Source organism: Vitis riparia, chromosome 19 (assembly GCF_004353265.1).
Source record: "Vitis riparia cultivar Riparia Gloire de Montpellier isolate 1030 chromosome 19, EGFV_Vit.rip_1.0, whole genome shotgun sequence".
NCBI lineage: Eukaryota > Viridiplantae > Streptophyta > Magnoliopsida > Vitales > Vitaceae > Vitis > Vitis riparia.
This window is the reverse complement of record NC_048449.1, coordinates 9,494,416-9,514,348: the sequence shown is the minus strand read 5'-3', so window position 1 is coordinate 9,514,348 and position 19,933 is coordinate 9,494,416. Positions and strand designations below refer to the sequence as shown.

The following is a 19,933-nucleotide window of genomic DNA, read 5'->3' as shown; positions in this document are numbered from 1 at the left end:
TATTTGAATTCCTAAATAAAATTTTATATCTATAAACAATTTAAGAATTGCTTTATAATACAATTCTTAGATATTTTTAACCATTCAACAAGAAATTATTAATTGTTTTCAAAAAAAAATTATTTGGACATTACAATAAAAAATAGTTTTCTTGGTAGAACATCCCACAATTTTCAATTGTTTTTCTAATGAAAAACAGATCAAAAAACTATTTTAAATACCCCCCCACTCACAATTTTTTAGCTAATCTAATTTTTCAAGTCAATAATACATTGATTTGTGAACATGAAAAGCTCTCAAACACTATCTCACTGCCCATTCTTAAACCCTACAATAAAGTCTAAAACCCTTTTATCTCCATCTCTCTGTTCTAACTCCAAAACCCTAACCCTGAACCACATTAGTTGATCAATCTAGAGCTTTTTAAACCCTACCATAAAATCCAAAACCCTTTCATCTCCCTCTCGGATTCAGACTCCAAAAATCCTAATCCTGACCACATCGACTGATCCATCAAGAGAAGCCATGCATAGGAGTCCAGCGCTAGACATGCCTGATGTCCCAAAAGGGCAGCTTCCTCCACACATCGAGCTCCAGAGAACTCGCGTTCTCTGCAATTTCGATGCTCCTACTCATGTACGCTACTTTTTTTTCGTCCCGTTTGGTTGCCCAGAATTTGCACGATAGTAAAAAACGATAGTTCTGGGTTGTTTTTGGTGTGAAGTGAATTTTTTATTTTGTATTATGAGATGAAACAGCAGTGAATTAAGATTTGAATTTGTTTTTTTTTTTTTTTTTTTTTTTTTAAGTTTTGAGAACGATGTGGATTTTTTCTGGAAAAGGAAGGAAAAACAAAGTTAGCCTCTGAACTTTGAAAACTTCCATTCATTTGTGCCCAATACAACCAAAATTTTAAATTTCCGTTGACTAATCAATGTAGGAAAAATATTATCAACTCAACTGTGCCATCCATAAGACAGTCGAGGACAACTTCACACCCCGCTATCCTTTACAATATTTCATAAAATTTTAATTTTATTTTATTTTATTTTATTTCATTCTTCCTCAAACACCAATAATTTGTTTGTTTCTGAACTTTGGGGTTCTGAAAAATGAAAAACCCTTTTCAACTGAATCAGTATTAGGCTGTTTGCATGGAGGTGCCTTTTTGTTTTCCGCTTTCCTTATGATGAGAGCCCAGGATTCAAAATCTATTTTCTTCTATTTTCCCTAATTTTTGTCAGCAATGAAACAGAGCACAAGGGTTTGGATTTTTTAGAATTTGTTTCTTTTAGTCTCTTATGTTTTGGGAATCTTTGTATTTGAAGACAGAGAATGTTCAATATTCTGGTGCTTATTCATCCATGGGAGTTGATAATAGTTTGCGGATGGATCAATTCTGCAATAATTTTAGAGTTGAAGTGATTCGGCTTTCAGAGGATGACATGGAGTTTGATATGATTGGTATTGATCCTTCGATTGCTAATGCATTTCGTAGGATCCTCATTGCAGAGGTGTGTTCTCTCATAGAATTCCATTAATAATAATATAACCCATATATGTCCTTGTTTTATTTATTTTACCATTGAAAGAGTAGAGAATTTCATTAATAATAATATTACTTGCATGTTTTCTTGTTTCATTTATCTTACCATTGAAAGAGTAGTATCTCATTGTATTGTTAGTCATTGTAAAATATCGGTTTTTATGTTGAAAACGGTTGGTAAGATAGTAGTATGACATGTTCTTGCTCTCATGCCCAAAATCCTTTTTATCATTCATTCTTTCTTTGTGTCCTGCATTGCACCATTCCTATGAGTGCTCTTGTCTTGAAGAGCCAACAAAGGGGCATCTGGGTGGTATATGCTTATTTCTGGTTTTCTCTTCATGGATGCAGCTTCCCACAATGGCTATTGAAAAGGTTCTCATTGCAAATAATACATCAATTGTCCAAGATGAAGTGCTTGCCCACAGATTGGGTCTCATTCCAATCGATGCTGACCCAAGGCTGTTTGATTATTTGTCAGGTTTAACTCAAGCACCTATCTTTTATTAATTTGATACTCTATTTCATGACAATCAAAAGCAATGCTCTACTTGTTTCACCTGTTGAGATCTTTGCTTGTTCATAGGTGCTAATTTCCTCTTTTTTCTTTCATTTAGAAAATGATACTCCTAATGAAAAGAACACCATTGTTTTTAACCTTCACGTTCGTTGTGAGCGAGGCGGGCCCCGACTTACAGGTATGGTTATTGTGCTCTGCATTTATGGTGTTGTCTGATGCCTTCTTTTGCTTTAATCACTTTCTCTTTCCTTTTGATTGTTTGTGATCATTATAACAATGAAGCTGTCTTGAATAATGCAGTAAAATCAAATGAATTAAAGTGGTTGCCACATGGTAGTGAGTTTCCATTGGCTACAGAAAATACAACTTCAAGTTCAACCTCAAAACCAAAAACCTATACCTCATTTAGCTGCAGCCAGGATTCCTTGCCAGAATTTTCTGACAAATCCATCGGTCCTAAGCATCCAGACATTATTATTGCTAAACTTGGCCCTGGCCAGGTAATACTATCATTTATTCATCTGTGTTTTGCTCATTGCCAATATATTTATGTATTGCATAGATGAAGTAATGCCCCAAGTAATTGTTTCTCAAACTGGACTAATGGTAAGGGTTTGCTATAGATGGGTACATTTCATTTTGGATGATTATTATTACTGTGGACTTTCTTTGTTTATCTATTGCATTTCTAACCATGGACGCATAGAATTTCTTACTTAGGTATCCTAATCCAGACAACTTTCTACTCATTTTTTCTATTGGCTATAAGCTTACAACGAATTGAAATTTCATATTAGAATTCAATTATTTTGTGGTTGAATTAGTAATTCTTGTTTTGAATGGCAAATCAAATTTTAAGTATGGTATTTGTATGAATGGTTACTACATTTTTGTACTTTTAAACTATCCCATTGTGCATCTTTGCTTGATGTTTTATCCAAATGAAACAAGCTCCACCTCCTATCTCCTATAATGAGAGAATTTTAATTTTATCATAAATTTTATTCAATTAAATTTAATTGTTGAAGGCATTGTTTGTTCATGTTCTCACTATCTCTGTTGTTTCTTTGTTAGGAAATTGAACTTGAAGCACATGCGGTTAAAGGGATGGGTAAAACTCATGCGAAGTGGTCGCCAGTGGCCACTGCTTGGTATAGGATGCTTCCTGAGGTGATATAGATCTTATTTATTTTCTCTTAGTTGCATCTTCAGATTGCAACTTCAGGTTTTTGAAAGAGTTTGTCTTTTTTACTATCTATGTAGGTTGTGTTGTTACAAGAAATTGAAGATGAGAAGGCAGAAGAACTTGTCAAGAAATGTCCAGTTAATGTATTTGATATTGAAGATATTGCCAAAGGTAGAGTAATGTTTTCTCTTTGAAATTTGTTCTGTATGGCTGTGTATGTTGTGGATTGAATAAGCTCATGCCAGAAGCATTTCTGTCTCTAGAAATGCTTTATGGAACATAGGTTCCTTAGGTGTAATCGGTTCACATACTGTGTGCTTATGATAACACATTTTCCTGATTGATGATTTTTCTGTTAAGCAGGTAAAAAAAAGGCCACTGTAGCCCGACCACGAGCTTGTACACTATGTAGAGAATGCATTAGAGGGGATGATTGGGATAAGCATGTGGCGATACGACGTGTCAAGAATCACTTCATATGTAAGTAAAATGGTGTGCATGCATGAATCGGGGCCCATGGCATCTCTGAGAACATCACAGTGATAACACTTGAATGTGTTTGTGGTGCCTTCATCTTATGCATTCATTATAGAATTACTACTAAGTGGACAATCTTAGCTATCCATCCGATGCATTCACTATAGAAATTTGTTTTAAATGTTCTAATGTTTGAATAATTAAGATTGGTTTTTTTTTTCTATAACCTACCAAATAGGTGATCATCACATCAAAATTTTCTGGTTTGATGGTCCTTTTTTGAAGAAAGAAAGAAGATGAAAGATCCTCTTTGTTGATGACTCAAGTATTAGTCAAGGGATTGCTAGTCCTTGTCTTTCTTGGGATCTCCATATCTAACTATTTAAGGATCTAGCTATAGTGGGGTAGCCTAAATCAACATTTTTCTACCCACTAAGGTGAAAGCTTCCAAGCTGGTCTTAAATTTTCGTTTCTTCTAGACTAACAACAATGTCCCAGGGTATAACATTAAAGTTTTGGGTGGTGCCCTGCTGTTCATAAACATTAACTTCCTTTAGAGGCTGGATGTTACAGTCTATTTGATGCTTCATTGAAACTCAACTGGTTTGCATGCAATTAGTTGCGTTCAAGTGATAAAGGTGATACATTGACAAGGTGGAACACATGAACATTTAGAAGTTGGACAATTGGGTGGAGGAGATATTTCAAAGGAGGTTTGTTTTGTGGAAGAGGCAATGCCTCTCTATAGGAGGGAGACTTACTTTGATTAAAAGCACATTGTCAAGCCTTTCAATTTATTTTATGTCCATGTTCCTCATCCCAAGAAGGGTAGGCTTAAGACTAAAACATATCCAGAGAGACTTTCTATGGGTTGGTGGAGCCTTTGATGAAAGGCCTCATTTGGTAAATTGTTCTATTGCCTACTTGGACAAAAAGCATGGGGGCCTTAGTGTTAGAAATCTATCCACTTTAAACAAGGCCATGCTTGGCAAATGGAGTTGGGATTCGCAACTGAGAGATAGTCCTTATGGAAACATACCATAGGAAAGTTTGGATAGAGGAAGGGGGATGCATTTGAGGAATGTGCTGGGTTGGCTATGAAGTGGGGGCATGGAAGGCACTTAGAAATTGGTGGGAGGTAGTTAAAAGCAAGTATCGTTTGTTGTTGGGAATGGTATAAAGGTAAAATTTTGGAAAGATAGATGGTGTGGAGACATGTCTTTGAAAGAGTATTTCCCATAGTTATTCTCTATAGCCATCGCCAAAGATGATTGGGTAGCGGAGGCATGGGAGTAGGCTAGGGAGGGGTGTCGATGGAGTTCCTGCTTTTCAAAATGGTTAAATGATTGAGAACTTGAGGAGTATAGGATGACCGGGATGGAAACCAAGTGTGACAATTTCTTTGTCAAATCTCTCTATGCCTCCTTATCTAGGGGAGGAAGAGGCCTTTCCAGGCAATTGTAGTTTTGGTGCCAACAAAAGTTGGGCTTTTTACATGGGAATTCTGTTTGGGAAAGGACTATGATGCTTGATTAGCTCAAAAGGAGGAGATGTATTGTGCTGAATGGATGTTACATGTGTAAAGATGAACAAGAATAGGTTGATGATTTACTCGAAATTCTTTCGAAGCTAGGATTCTGTGGCAACAAGTTTATTCCATTTTAGAGGGAATGTTCTAAGTTATCATGGTTTATTCATGGGGAATTAGGGCCGTTCCCTTGTGTTCATTTTGGACATTGTGGAAGGAAAGAAGTAGGAAGTCATTTGAGGATTCTAAACAACTGGATCAAGCAATTAAATTTTATTTTATACCTTTTTTTTTGGAATGAGTTAAGAGTCTATATAGATGGCCATCCAAATGTCTGATAGACTTTGTCGATTGGTTGAAGTAGGAAGTCATTTGAGGATGCTAAACAACTGGATCAAGCAATTAAATTTTATTTTATACCTTTTTTTTGGAATGAGTTAAGAGTCTATATAGATGGCCATCCAAATGTCTGATAAACTTTGTCGATTGGTTGAACTCCAAGTAAGGAGAGGTTGTTTTTTCTTGTTTTTTCTTTCCTTGGCTAGGCTTTTGCCACATAGTATACATCGTGTGTACCTTGATGCACTCTTTTTAAGGCGCTTTTAATATACTCTCAATTATTGCCTATAAAAAAAAAGGGACAATTGGGTCCTATAATCAGGACAGGTTTGCAGCTGGTTACATCAAGCAATAGAGGTGGCAAAGGTGAAACACTTGAATGCCTGGAAGTGGGACAGTCAAATGTGGCTGACCAGGATTTTCTTTAATGTCTATACTTAAACCAGATAGCTAACAAAACTCAAGGTTCTGGTCAAGATGATACTCATGTTTCGCTCTATCCAAAAAAAGAAAAAAAAGTTTAATACTCGTGTTTTAGCCTGAGATATTTCTTTTTACCATAATACAACAAGAATACAGGGTACAGTTGCAGAACCCAGATGGTTTACAGTAGGGGTCCAAATGTTGATACAATATGATTGACCTCAAACCTTTGTTTCAGTTTTGCATAAATAGTTATTTCAGTGTCTATAGGTTTTTAAATTCAGTGTTATTTCTTTGTGGAAAGATTTTGACAAGATATGCTCTAATTTGCACTTTTCTTTCTTCCCTGTAGTTACCATTGAATCAACTGGGGCATTACCTCCTGAAGTACTATTTAATGAAGCTGTGAAGGTCTTGGAAGACAAATGCGAACGAGTGATTACTGAGCTCTCATAAAACTTTGCTCTTGGGATGCCTAGAAGAGATTGATTGATGTGGAAAAGAAAAACAGAAAGGAAAAGGTTTGTGCTCTGCTTCAAATCAGAATATTGGGAAAAATCAGCTTCACGATTGTCGGGATAAGGTCATCATTAATTCAGCAAAAAGGAAAAGGACGAAAGGAACCTAATTATTATTTAGAGTTGCCAGGAAATCGTGTTTTGCATGAGAAGTTCCTGGTGTACTTTTAACTTGTCTTGGTCCTGATTGGAAGCCCCAAGTTATTTTTTTCTTGTGCAAGATGTAAAACAGCTTATTTATTGTCTGCATATGGCTCACATATTTTCTGTGCAAGATGAGATATTATGGAGTATGACAGTCTCCATGTTTTGTTATGTTTCAATTATAGATAATGTATTAGTGCCTGGTGTTCTCTCCAAGTTGCGGATATTTTCAAGATTTTTCCTGCTCTGGCCTGCTTGTTTTTGGTTCCTACACTATGATCCAAAGGTATGTTTCACATCATGTCGTCCACCCCATGTTCAATGACCAAAGCGAGTTGCTGACCATTCATGAGAGCTTTGAAAGCTTTTGGAATTTGATATACTGGGGGACCAGAACCGGCCAGTGCATACTAGGCATCAGGCTGGGGCATTTGTCCAAACTGAATGACAGGGGCCTCTTATGGCACCTGGCAACCACAAGCTTGGCTTTTGGTTTGGTTGCATCCTGAAGGAAATTCTACATCTTTTGGAAGCTCTTACATTTAAATACTCAAATATGTTTTCGCATACTTCAGCTTGTATAGTTACTAATGTTCTATGTTTCATCCAGAATATGCTAAATCACAGGCCTCCATTGTTGGTGGATTGGCAAATATTTGTAGGATTCGGCTGATTTGGACTAGTCTACCACATCATCTCTCTTCTTTGTTTAAGGAAAACCTAACATGTCTTTTATCAATGGAGAAGAGAATCTGAGCACATTATGGAATCTTTTCATTAAAACCACAAGCCCTCCTATTTTTTTTTCAAGGCTGCACAACTCAGACCCTGTGGAAAGATAAATTAATACCCTGAACCTTTTAATTTTCTCTTGTACCAAATACTATATATCTTGGAAGTATTCCTTTCTGAGAGTGTGGCCTTGGCCTTCCTGTACTAATCTACACACAAGCACACAAACCCACATCATATATGAGAATGCATATCCCCTGTGTTACCATGTGTTTATTTATACCTCTGCTATTAGGACAAAGGACAATGGAATCTTGGTGTGCTGTTGCAGGCTTGCAGCACACAGGCCTATGTGCATTCAGATTATATAATTGAGTTTTGCTTTGTTTCTATCTTGTGCCAGCTTCTTTAAACTAATGAGTGGTTATTGGCATTCTCTAATCAACATTTTCCTTTTTGAATAATAAACAAGGTTTATTATTGTAGTCAGGCACATTGGCCTTGCTCCAACAACAAATACTTCACTGTTACAACACATGAGAACATTGTGAATGGAGGACCGAAAGGCATCCAAGAGAACTTGAAGACAACCAAGAAACTAACCATGATTAGTGTAATAATAGTGGGTTAATCTCAACGTATATAGGAGTATTTATGCTTTTGTTGTCAGTAGTTTCATCACTCGCGGATTGTGTGTTAAATTGCGTAAAAGTATGTTTCAAACAGGATGATAGAGTTTGATATGATTCGTTGACATAATTTAGATTTAATACATTGTTCACAGATTTGGATTAAATATGGTTGTAGTTAGATTGAATTTATATCAACCTATATAATTCGTTTAATAAATAAGTTATTTGTTTTATCAACTTTTATCATAGTATGAATTTAAGCTGAATTGATCTATCCAATAATCATAATGATTAATTTAATTATAATCATAGCCTAATAATAGTCTATTTAACCTATATTTGATTTGTTTAAAATATGATTTGAATGAATAGGTTAATTGTATCATAAAATGTCAAGTTGGGAAGTTGATTCTATTGACTCAAATAAGGTCAAACTCGACTTAATCATTGAATGAGTTACACAGGATGTTATTTGTTTAATAAATAAGTCATGTTTGGATTTATATTTTAATCTGATTATTATTCGAATCGTATTTGGGGTTAACCTATTTAGTTGAACAACTAAGTTTTAACACAATATGAATTATCACTTATACGAATTGCCACTCATAATATAAAGTCATGTTTCTATATTATTAATGAATTACTTTGAACTACTCTAGACTGATTAGCCATGACCCAAGTACAAGATAAAAGACCATCAAACAACCATGTAAATTAAGGGTTAGTATAATAAAACTTAGTTGAATTTTTTATAGTGATGATGAATTGAATTTCTCATAACACCCTTGTCTTAAGAAGCAAACTACCAACCTTACTTTTTGTGAATGTGGTGTGGGCAAATAGGATTATTACATTAAATGAGCTGTCCATGATTGCCAAAGGGGTTAAGAGTCAAATCCATCTGGGAAGATTTAGGCGTTTGGTTCCTTAGAAACTCCAAGACAACATTCAGTTGGTGAACATGACAGCCCATTATCTCATTCCACCCCCAATCTTCATACTGTTGGAACTAATGGGGTCTTTCATTTTTTATTTTTCCTCATAAAATCACTTGTGACCTCTATGAAGCTTTGCACTTGCCCTAGATTCTCCAACTTTGGTTTATTGACTTTAGGGGTTTGCTAGGCTTAGATGTCCAAAAAGGGAACATTGATCATTTTCTTCATAATTAAGTCCCCTACATTTTTTTTTGACTTTAGACCCCCTCACAATGAGGATGTTTTACCTATCTTGGAATGAAAAATATGACCCCCCCTCCCTTCATCTCTCTCTCCCTCCCTCCCTCCCTCCCTCTCTCTCTCTCTCTCTCTCTCTCTCTCTCTCTCTCTCTCTCTCTCTCTCTCTCTCTCAAACAAATTTTGGCCCTCCTTGATGAGTTTTGGTAAAATTTTGTGGGGATAATGTCATTTAAAGCCATAATTGAAAACCTAAATTGAATCAACTTACTTAGGTAATATGATATAATGGTGGTTGGTACATTAGGATGTGATTTGGGCAGACAAGGAGATGTTAGCTATTATGTTTGTTGTAACTTGTCTTTGATTGTTTGCATTTATTTGCCAATATTGAACCACACTTAGGAGGAAGAATGATGCCCATTACCTATTTTTCTTTTATGTTGTTGTTGGAAGGCCTTTTGCTTAAATTTGAAATTTGGTATAGATTCTATTCCTAGATTTCCTATTGTTTTCCTTTTAATATCTAATTCTTAAAAAAGGAAAAAAAAAAAAAAAAGTAGGTGCAAGCATGGTAATTGCACCAAACCAAGAATTGTTTTAATTTGAATTCAAAATTGTACACTTGGATTTGAGAATTAAAGCAACTTAATTAAATCATAATAAAGCAATCTAGGTAAACCTAAATATCCATCAAATCAAATCTTTTTTGTAATACTCACAACAAATTAAATAAAATTAAAATTAAAGCCTTATTAATACCATGTAATTGATTTTATTTTTAGAAACCATATTTTGAAAATATTTTTATTATAAGTAATAACAATTTTAATATTTAAGAAAAAATTAATTACATAAATTATACTTCCAAAAATAAAACTCCTATTTGGTGATTATTTTCAAAAATAGTTTTTAAAAATTATTTTTAATATGTTTTAAAAATATTTTTTATATCCATGCTTTATTTTTTTTTTAATTATTCTCATGATTGTATAATTATTTTTTAAAATAGTCATAAAAAATAAGTGAAAAAAAAAATAACTAAACACTTTGTTTTTTATTCTTACAACGGAGAATATAAATAATTTTTAATTGATAAACCTGTTTTCTTATTTTTGTTTTTGTTTTGGATAACTGATAATTGTTTCGAAAATAATTGTCAAACAAGTTTAAAGTTTTTTTTTTATTTTTTATTTCAAAGTATAAATAAACATTATTAAAAAATGTGAGATATTTTATGAAAATACTCTCAAAAATTATATTTAATAGTGTTTAAGATGCTCTCACATGATTTTTAAGACCTTAAAAGAACTCATCAAGACAAATATAAGATATAAATGCATTCAGATTTAAAAAGGAAAAAAATCTGCATTTTTAAAGAAAAACAGGATATTATTATATTAATACACCAAGATTTTGCAGAAAGATTTTGGATTTGAAAAAAAAAAAAAATTGGATGGATGATGCCATCTTGACCATCCAATCAAATGTGATCCAAGGAATATAAAAAAGAAGGGCATAGGCGTAGGTTTGGGGAAGAAGCAGGAGGAGGTGTATGGACCACAGAAAATGGGTGGCAGCAGCAAGGAGAAGGACAGGAGTGGTGATTCTAAAGGACTCCAAGCCCTAAAATTGGAAACTCAACCAGTCCAACAGGCATGATAGACAGACAGGAACCCTAGTGAGGCCCATGTGTTGATTCAGACCCTTGCGTTTGAGGACAAAATACATTGAAATTATTGATCCAAAAAAGCCCTACTTTAGCTTTGACCCCTCACTTGCACTCTCTCTCTACCAAAACGTATACACTTTTTCTTATCTCTCTATATTACATTATATGTTAAATGGTAGTAGCCCACAGACACCCAACTCTTTCCCACACTCTGAAAGCTTTTTTTTTTTTTCTCTTTTTTCTTTCCTTTACCTTTTTTTTTCCTCTCTCTCCACACATTTCAGGAGGAGGGTCTCGCTTTCTTTATCTCTCTCTACAGTGGTGCTCTTTCTTTCCACTGATAAAGCAAAACCCTAAAGTTCTGATATTTGAAACTCAGGTACTCTCTTTTAGGCTTCTTTTTCTCTTCGCTTTTAACTGGTCTTGTGTTTTGCTTGGTGGGTTTTGCTTCCCATGCCCTCTACTTTGTTTTTTAGCATCTGGGTCTTTGTGGGGTTTTTGATCCTTGGTAGGGTTTGATCAGAAGAGGTGGGTCTGCCGTTCAAGATCTGTGTGCTTTTGCATCTGGGTCTTGTTTATCTTCTTGACTTTGCTCTTATCTTGAGGGCTGTTTTGGAAGAAATGCATTTTCGCGGAGTTGATTGATTTTTTCTACCTTTATATGGGTCTTTGATCCTGCACATTTTCTCCAGAAAGTTTATTTGTTCCCTGAAAAAGGATTGGCATTTTGAGGTGGATGACTTTCGTTCGTCTACTTTCATGGTATGTTCATATGCTGGTGGGTCTACTGATTATTTGTTGGAAATGATATATGATCTGAGTCTGCATGCAATTCTTGGTTTGCAAACCCTTTTTTTCCTTGGAAAGATTTGATTTTTCTAAGTGGGTCTTTCATTTTATCATTGTTTATTGATGAATTTTTGAATTTTGACTCTTTTGATAAGGAGTTTCAGTACTTCTTGAAGTGTGAATCGATAGGTTTGTTTGAGTCATGGAATATTTTAGATCTCTTTGATCATGACGTCTTGATCTGGTTTATGATCTGATGCATAGATTATGTAAATCTAGTGATGATTCTGTCTTATCCCTTCTTTCCCATTGCTTTATGTTTGGTTGGTGAAAAGAAATGCAGGCATGAAAAAAAATTAATCTCAGATTTTCAATTGCTTGATGCCTGAGAAAACTAAAATTTCACTCATCTGATCTTAGGCCAACCATTTCGGTTGGTTGAGTTGATTCTTATGTTTTCCCCCTAAAATCTGAAATAACTGAAAGAATAAGATTCAAGATTTTATCCTCCACTTCTTTTGGTTGAGTTGATTCTTATGTTTTCCCCCTAAAATCTGAAATAACTGAAAGAATAAGATTCAAGATTTTATCCTCCACTTCATTTCCCCCCCTTCCATTTTTTCTAGTACCAAATGGAGGGTAAATCTTGTCTGCACTTGATTTGTATGTCCTCTGGTGTAGTTTAAGATTGGAAGATTTCCTCCAATTATATTATTTCTTGGGTAGCTTATTAAAAAAATTGAATATCTTCTGAAAATTTTCTCTGGGTGGAATAATAATTGCAGAGGCCATCTTACCATTGATCGAGTTTGAGATGGATAAACTTTGGATTGCTAATGGAGTGACTAATAAAAAGTTGGGGGGTGGGTAATGGGTTTGCTCAATTTGATCTATTTAAGCAATCGGCATATCTTCAATGGCCTCAAAATCTGGTGCCAGAACATCCCCAGATAGGCAAAAGAGAACTTTTGGTAGTCAAACATTGGAAGGAAATTCGCGCAGGCCATCACCTTTGCAGATTACAAAAACGAGCAAATCTGAGCCGGTCACCCCCAAAAAAACACCTAGAAGTGTGCAGCCAGTCGCATTAAAGCAGGTTGATGTAGAAGCCTCAGATGACAAAAATTCATTGAGTTCTCATCAAAAGGGGTCTGCCAATTCTTTAACTGACAAGTTAGGTTCAAGTTTATCTTTAGGTGATTCACAACAAACGCCAACAATTGTAACACCTATTGTAAGCGAAGTCACAGGCTCACTAGATGGTGGTGCTGATCAAGAGAAGAAAACGTCTAAGCACGGGCATAGCACAGTTGCTGCTAAAGTTAGTGATGGGACCGGCAGCCTTGCCAAGACCAGTGGAAGTGCCAAAATTAGTGATCGTGTTGAATTTGTTGAGAGTGGCAAGAGCAGTATGTGCAGAGGTAGCACAAGCAGTGACGTGAGCGATGAAAGTACTTGTAGCAGCTTAAGTAGCAGTATCAGCAAACCTCATAAAGCTAATGATTCAAGGTGGGAAGCCATCCAGGTTGTCCGTGCAAAAGATGGGGCCTTGGGTTTAAACCATTTCAGACTTCTGAAGAGGTTGGGCTGTGGAGATATTGGAAGTGTCTATCTTTCAGAATTGAAGGGTACCAAGTGTTATTTTGCGATGAAGGTCATGGACAAAGGGTCTCTAGCAAGTCGTAAGAAGCTGCTTCGGGCTCAGACAGAAAGAGAGATTCTCCAATCCTTGGACCATCCCTTCCTTCCAACCTTATACACCCATTTTGAGACCGAAAAATTCTCTTGTTTGGTGATGGAGTTCTGCCCAGGAGGTGATTTACACACACTTAGGCAGAGGCAACCTGGGAAGCATTTTTCCGAGCAAGCTGTTAAGTATGATGCTAGTTCCTTATGATATCTTTATTGTTCAAATTTGCTTAGAATTCTGTTAACACTTTGCAAGTTCTGGTGCATGGTTTGGTAGATTGCTTCTTGAAGATGTTTGAATTTTTATCTTTTAAAGCTTTTCTTATATGATTTCTTAATTTGTTCCATGCCTGTAAATAAATTTAGTTCATATTTACTATCCATGTTCTGAAGAAATACTGTTCATGCCAGCAAAATTATGCCATATAGCGTGTTTTCATCTCCAGCTGGAAATCTTGGATGGCATATTTGGAAGTTATATCAAGTAGGACGATAGGAAATTCTGGAGTGCACCAGTTAGGATGAAGAAAACTCTCCATCAAACATACTTTGGATTTATGTTTCTCCTAAATGAATACCAAATAGATTAAGAAAAAATTCGTTAAGGCCAGAAATTCTAATTTAATATTCCCACCCTTCGTTCTAGGAAAATGGTACTTTCCAATTTTATTTTTGAGGTCTCCCATTCTTCCAAACTGAAAAACTACTGATTAAGAATTTCTGACTGAACATATGATTTCATATTAGATTATATACTGATGAACCTAGAGATTTGTACATGGGATCATTTGTCTTCTGACCTTTTAACTGTTGTTCAATTTGAAGTGAATGCTGTTGCTCTTGGAGTTAGATATTTTGGTTTGAAATTTCATCACCCAGGTGCTGAAGTATTGAGATGAGGGAGGCACCTATTAATACACTCTCTTACATATCAAAAGAAAAAAAAAGAAGTATTGAGATGAGGGAGTTTGTATGAATGCTAGGCAGGAAGTTAAGAAAATCAGGGCAATGCACTGATGAAGGGGTAAATGCTGAACATGTCACAAGTGGTCTAAGATGTTTGAAGTGGGACATGGATCTGAAATGTGTTGGATCTAGGGCACAGGAGAGAGATGCATGGCTAGTGGTTTCTGTTGTGCTCATGTGGTATTTTTTTTGTGCAGTACTGTATTATATCATTTTAAGGGGACTTTTTATTCTTGTATTGTTTTTCAGTGTGAGCATACTAGGCTTTGCATTCTAGGAAGGCATCTAACATGTTGAGGGCAGGTCTAATTTCTAATCTATGCACTTTCAGCTAGTCTGCTTTTTGTTTGGTCTTTATACCATGTGTGAACACCAATGGACGCCACTACAATCACAAATACTCCTGTCAAATGACTATTATTCTTTTGTGTGGTACTCTGGATAATTCCATCTATAAAGAAAAGTTACTTGACAGTTGCTAATTCTGTGATAACTTGGTATTTTTATTATTTGCCTTTTAGACTAAAGAGTTTAACAATCATATCTAGTTTTGAATGAGCTGTTTGGAGATGAATGGTACCATAGTTTAAGTTGGGGCCGCATTAGACACAATTAAACATGTTTCCCAATACGACTCCGATTCTTTTTAATTATAGAAAATTCTATATATGAAAGGAAATGGAAAAATCTCATGAAATGGAGAATGCAAAGATTCCAACCAAGGATCAGAAGGATCAACAGATAGGCCCAAATGACTAAAGAGTAAGAGGGTTGATGTAGCTTAGAAGTCATGTTTTATTGGTTTTAGCCTGCTTTCTACTTTGGATCTAGCTAGCTTACCTTCTTTGCTTAGTATATTAGTATATGTGGCTTTTATTCTACTTAATCCTTGTGTTATATAGATTATAATTGGTTCTTTGTGCAGTTGGTTAAGTATATGTGGTTTAGTTGGCCTTATAGTTCTGTGGGCTGGAGGCATAAAGTGGTGTGGATGTTGCCCCTTTATATTTGTTTTGATGATTTTCGAAAGAGTAAAACTTTAGAATTTTTTCAAAATTGGGGTGTCAAAATCAGACACTGCAAGAGTCTTTTGTCATGAGTCATAACTTCGTTGGAGTGGTCTTGGTATTCTTTGGAGGTTGCCTATTTCATTTTTAGGGTTCATTGATTGTTTGAAGAGTGGTTTGGCTGATGGAGGAGGGCCTTTATATTTGGCTGGTTGCTCATTTTTGGGGGCTTTGTGTACTTTACAGATACTTGGCTGTGCCCCTTCATTATGCTAGGGACATATTAATTCAAATCTCTAGTTTCCTATCAGGGGAAAAAAAATTTATAGTTGGTTTTGCCTTTTGATGTGGGCTGCATTGGCATCTTCCCTTAAGTTTTGCTATATGCTTGGAAGTGACTACTTTAGCATTGTTTAACCATTTTTTTCTTCATAGATCTATTCAATTTAAAGGTAAACTCTTCTAGAGCCTTTAAGGTTGTACATTCTACTTTGCCTATCAAGAAAAGGAAAAGGGTTGTACATTATTCCCCTTTGTAAAACAAAATTTTCAACCTTAGTTGGGATTTGGGGGGCTTTTGAGATTAGAAAAGTAGGGTAACCATGTATATCTCTCCTCTTTCTTTCTTCTTATTTTTCTTCTTTCTTGCTTGCTTCCGTCCTTTCTTAATTCCTTGCCTTGGATTTTACTAGCATGCTTCTACACCAATTGCACCATCTTTTGTGTTTTAAGAGGTGTGGAAAACTGCATTAGCCGTCAGTCTGATGCCGATTGGCAAGAAAAATACCATGCAAGTGTGACTCCTTTGGTTATTTTTTGGTGGACAACAGAGCTTCCTCTTACTTTTTGAGACTCTGCTTATGTTTCTACCATTTGGTTCTACTGGTTGCAACACAAAAATCTTGCCCTTTATTACTTGAGCTTGGGTTGCCATTCAGACACCTCACATCTGTTTTGGATCCTGAAAGCGTGAGCCTATGTCCTTGTTGCATGCCAAGATACTCTAAGATATCTTATCTTTAAAATATTACTAAACAGTACCATAAAAAATGGTAAAAAACTTGATATTTATTTACTTTAAATTTCAAGTCATAAAAATTCTAGGTAAAAACATTGTGCACTGGGAGTGGAATGCAGTTTGGAGACACATGGTGTGCTAACTGGAGATTCTGTTATATGGTCAGGGAGGTTAGCTGATATGAGTTGCTTGCCATCTCCTCATAAAGTTCAAGTTGTTGCATTCTCCAGGTAAAATTGTTTGGTGGGCATTGAATATGATCCCAGGAACCTAGAGAATATGATCTTTGAGAAAGTGGAGACAATAGTAGTGAGATAGATACTAGTATAGTCATATGATTGAATGGTGCAAACTCTAGTTTTGGCTTGCCTTTTAATGCAGAATCGCCCAGAAGCAAATGAAGTTATCTTTCTTGTTTGTTGAGCTAATCAGTTTTTTAAAGTTCATGTGGGCTTGTGATTATCGTTAACATTGCTTTGCAACATGCAGGTTCTATGTAGCAGAGGTTCTTCTTGCTCTTGAATACCTTCACATGCTTGGGATTGTTTATCGTGACCTGAAGCCAGAGAATGTCCTTGTGAGGGAAGACGGGCACATTATGCTTTCAGATTTTGACCTCTCTCTCCGGTGTGCTGTCAGCCCAACACTGGTCAAGTCCTCTTCTTTTGACACTGAACCCTTACGAAGGAACCCAGTCTATTGTGTCCAACCTACTTGCATTGAACCCTCTTGTATTCAGCCATCCTGTGTGGCCCCAACAACATGTTTTTCCCCTCGCCTATTTTCAAGTAAATCCAAAAAGGACCGGAAACCCAAGAATGAAATTGGAAACCAAGTGAGCCCATTGCCAGAGCTCATTGCAGAGCCAACTGGGGCTCGCTCAATGTCATTTGTGGGGACGCACGAGTACCTTGCACCTGAAATCATCAAGGGTGAAGGTCATGGCAGTGCAGTGGACTGGTGGACCTTTGGAATCTTTCTATATGAGCTACTCTTTGGTAAGACTCCTTTTAAAGGATCCGGGAATCGAGCAACCCTCTTCAATGTTGTGGGTCAGCCACTGCGGTTCCCGGAGTCACCAGTGGTCAGTTTTTCAGCAAGGGATCTGATAAGGGGCTTGCTGGTAAAGGAGCCACAGCACAGATTGGCATATAAACGAGGGGCAACAGAGATCAAACAACACCCCTTCTTCGAGGGTGTCAACTGGGCTTTGATTCGATGTGCGAGCCCTCCCGAGATCCCAAAGCCAGTTGAGATTGAGCGAGTGCCAGCTCCAGCAGCCTCAAGCAGTGAAAAAGCAGCAGCTGCCATGGTGGGGCCTGATCAGAAAAGTTGTGATAATTATCTGGAATTTGATTTCTTTTAACGAGTCTCAGAACTGATTTGTTTTTTTTTTTTTTTTTACATTGAGGGAAGAAGAAGAAGAAGATGTAGAGTTTTATGAACATTTTTCAGAGATGTTGATGTTGAATTTAGAGTTTCTTGTATTGAAAGTTGATCATATATGTTTGATGTTGGTATAAGAAGAGTTACAAAGTTTGTAGTGGAGCACCTAAAAATGATGTTCTTCATACTTATCCAGACTCTTTCATGGATGAAATCCAACCAAGAAACAATCCTACACCAATTTCAGATGGGTATTTTCTTTCAAGCTTTGATCCTATCCATGGAGTTGGGCTGGGGGATTTTTATTTTATTTTTTAAAAATACAATTGTTTTGAAAAATATAGTTTATAAACTATTTTCAAGTGTAGGATACTTTCTAAGATATCCATTGTTTTTTTTTTTTTGTAATAGAAAATTTTAGTTGAATTTTAAAATTATATTTTAAAAAAACTTTGGGTTTTTTTGGCAATTGTAATTGAGAATATTTTTTTATTCTTCAAAATTTTTTTTTATAAAAAAAACTGGAAAATATGTTCAGCAATATGTTCAACAATCAGAAAACCATTTTCTGTATGTAAAAAATATCTTTTAATTATTTTTAAAAGTAATTATACTATGTAAAATAAAACATTAGAAATAAAAAATATTTAAAAATAAATTAAAATGCGGTGAGCGTGGATCGAACACGCGACCTTCAGATCTTCAGTCTGACGCTCTCCCAACTGAGCTATCCCCGCTTGTGCCTTACGTGTATTAATTTATAGAATAATAAATAGTAACATTACCCTCTCCTCCGAATATCATTCCCCCAAATCAGTTACGTGGGGAAGCGTACCGCTTTTACTTTTCTTTCTTCAATTAATTTTCCTTTTCCTTTTTCTAGGCCCAACCCATTTTTGCATGAATATTCACATTATCATTGACTCCTCTTTTTTGTTATTAATGAACGGTGGCCCATTAGATACTGATGTATGCTATAAGGAAAATTCTCTATAGGTAACGTGTCGAAGAAGAGCATTTTGCAACATAATGATGGTGATGGTCTAATTGCTTTTGTTGTGTTGTAATGGAACGGGTCTAGCGATGATGCCGCGGCATGCTGACATATGGAGACAACCCCATCTTCTTGGCCTGGTTGGGCCCTGCCACAAGCAACGACTTTTAATAGATTCACACCAAAGATGGGGTGGGAGACCATAGAAATGGAGCCACATGGGCACATGTACGTGGGAAAAGGTTGTGTTGCTCAAAGCTTAGTTCTAAAGCATTTTGCCTTCAACAATTGATACCAATATGAACCCTTTTCTCCAAAGTCACATGTGGGATGGTGTGTGCCTTTTGACATTTTGGGTTCCTAGTCATGTGATTCATATAAATATCGGTGAATCGCCATCACCTCTCTTTATTTTTTTCCCTTTCTATAATGAAAATCTTATGTTCAAGGACCACACAAGCAGTGCAATAATTGAACACGTTTCAGACTATCGGAACATAAAACCTCCTGTCAAACCAAAGTATAATACTATATTGAATTATCGATTTCTTTAAAATTTTAAATTTAATGTACATACCATTCTCTTTAGCAATAACAATTTAATAATTTTAAAGCATATTATATATCACTAATGGTTTGATAATTTATACCTTTGAATTTAAATTTTATTATCTATTTATTTCTTTTATTTATTGAGCTAATATGTAAATTAGATAAGCCTCTATGTTGATTAAGTTATTAGCGTCCGAATATGAATTAATTAAAGTCTTGATGGAATTAATTTCTTACTACCCGTAAACTTTCTTAAGTTTGATAAAGGCTTGTGTGACTAATTTTGTTAAAAGTAACCATTATTTATAAAAAATAAAAATTAAACCTGATTTTTTAGAAAGTAAAAATTCATTTTTAGATTGAATAAGAGTTTTTATATTTATTTGATTAATTTTATTCAAAATATTTATGATTTAAAAAAAGAGCTTAATATAAAATTCATAAAAATATTACTTTTTTAGAAGTTTTATTTTATCTTATACAATTATTTTTTTTCATATTTAATAAAAAATTTATAACAATAATATTACCTTTTAAAAATTGGACATTAATTTCAACTTCAATTTTTAGCTAAAACAAAAAATGAAAAGCTTTCCCGCACAATACCTTAATATAAAAGTAAATAATACTTTTTAAT

General features: G+C 35.3%; 2 protein-coding genes and 1 non-coding gene across 6 annotated transcripts; 2 read left to right on the top strand and 1 right to left on the bottom strand.

Annotated features, from left to right (window-relative positions):
* The first annotated feature begins 324 nt into the window (after positions 1-324).
* Positions 325-6,914, top strand: LOC117908082 (DNA-directed RNA polymerases I and III subunit RPAC1-like). 2 transcript variants are annotated; one of them, XR_004650153.1, is made up of 9 exons: positions 325-636; positions 1,329-1,514; positions 1,898-2,027; positions 2,164-2,244; positions 2,367-2,566; positions 3,141-3,236; positions 3,330-3,426; positions 3,618-3,732; positions 6,372-6,460. XR_004650153.1 is itself a non-coding variant. In XM_034821761.1 (9 exons), the coding sequence occupies exons 1-9, from the start codon at positions 526-528 to the stop codon at positions 6,473-6,475; spliced, it is 1,119 nt and encodes a 372-aa protein (XP_034677652.1). In that variant the 5' UTR covers positions 328-525; the 3' UTR covers positions 6,476-6,914. The 2 variants fall into 2 exon arrangements, 1 of the variants encoding a protein (XP_034677652.1); XM_034821761.1 differs by having other exon boundaries at positions 328-636; positions 3,330-3,423; positions 3,616-3,732; positions 6,372-6,914.
* Positions 6,915-11,090: 4,176 nt separating this feature from the next.
* On the top strand, positions 11,091-17,923 carry LOC117908829 (serine/threonine-protein kinase D6PK-like). Of its 3 annotated transcripts, XM_034822603.1 has the most exons (4): positions 11,091-11,274; positions 11,408-11,657; positions 12,470-13,559; positions 16,854-17,923. In XM_034822603.1, the coding sequence occupies exons 3-4, from the start codon at positions 12,601-12,603 to the stop codon at positions 17,728-17,730; spliced, it is 1,836 nt and encodes a 611-aa protein (XP_034678494.1). In that variant the 5' UTR covers positions 11,091-11,274; positions 11,408-11,657; positions 12,470-12,600; the 3' UTR covers positions 17,731-17,923. The 3 variants fall into 3 exon arrangements, with proteins under 3 accessions (XP_034678494.1, XP_034678495.1, XP_034678493.1); XM_034822604.1 differs by lacking the exon at positions 11,408-11,657; XM_034822602.1 differs by having other exon boundaries at positions 11,091-11,657.
* A 491-nt stretch (positions 17,924-18,414) lies between these two features.
* On the bottom strand, positions 18,415-18,487 carry TRNAF-GAA. Its single transcript has one exon. It is a non-coding gene; the product is annotated as a tRNA-Phe (tRNA).
* Between the last annotated feature and the right edge of the window lie 1,446 nt (positions 18,488-19,933).

Excerpts from the sequence above, each read along its gene's own strand:
- LOC117908829 (XM_034822604.1), top strand. The coding sequence starts at position 12,601 with ATGGCCTCAAAATCTGGTGCCAGAACATCCCCAGATAGGCAAAAGAGA. Across the intron at positions 13,560-16,853 it reads TTTTCCGAGCAAGCTGTTAA|GTTCTATGTAGCAGAGGTTC; the intron begins GTATGATGCTAG and ends TGCAACATGCAG.
- LOC117908082 (XM_034821761.1), top strand. The coding sequence starts at position 526 with ATGCATAGGAGTCCAGCGCTAGACATGCCTGATGTCCCAAAAGGGCAG. Across the intron at positions 637-1,328 it reads ATTTCGATGCTCCTACTCAT|ACAGAGAATGTTCAATATTC; the intron begins GTACGCTACTTT and ends TTGTATTTGAAG. Across the intron at positions 1,515-1,897 it reads GTAGGATCCTCATTGCAGAG|CTTCCCACAATGGCTATTGA; the intron begins GTGTGTTCTCTC and ends TCATGGATGCAG.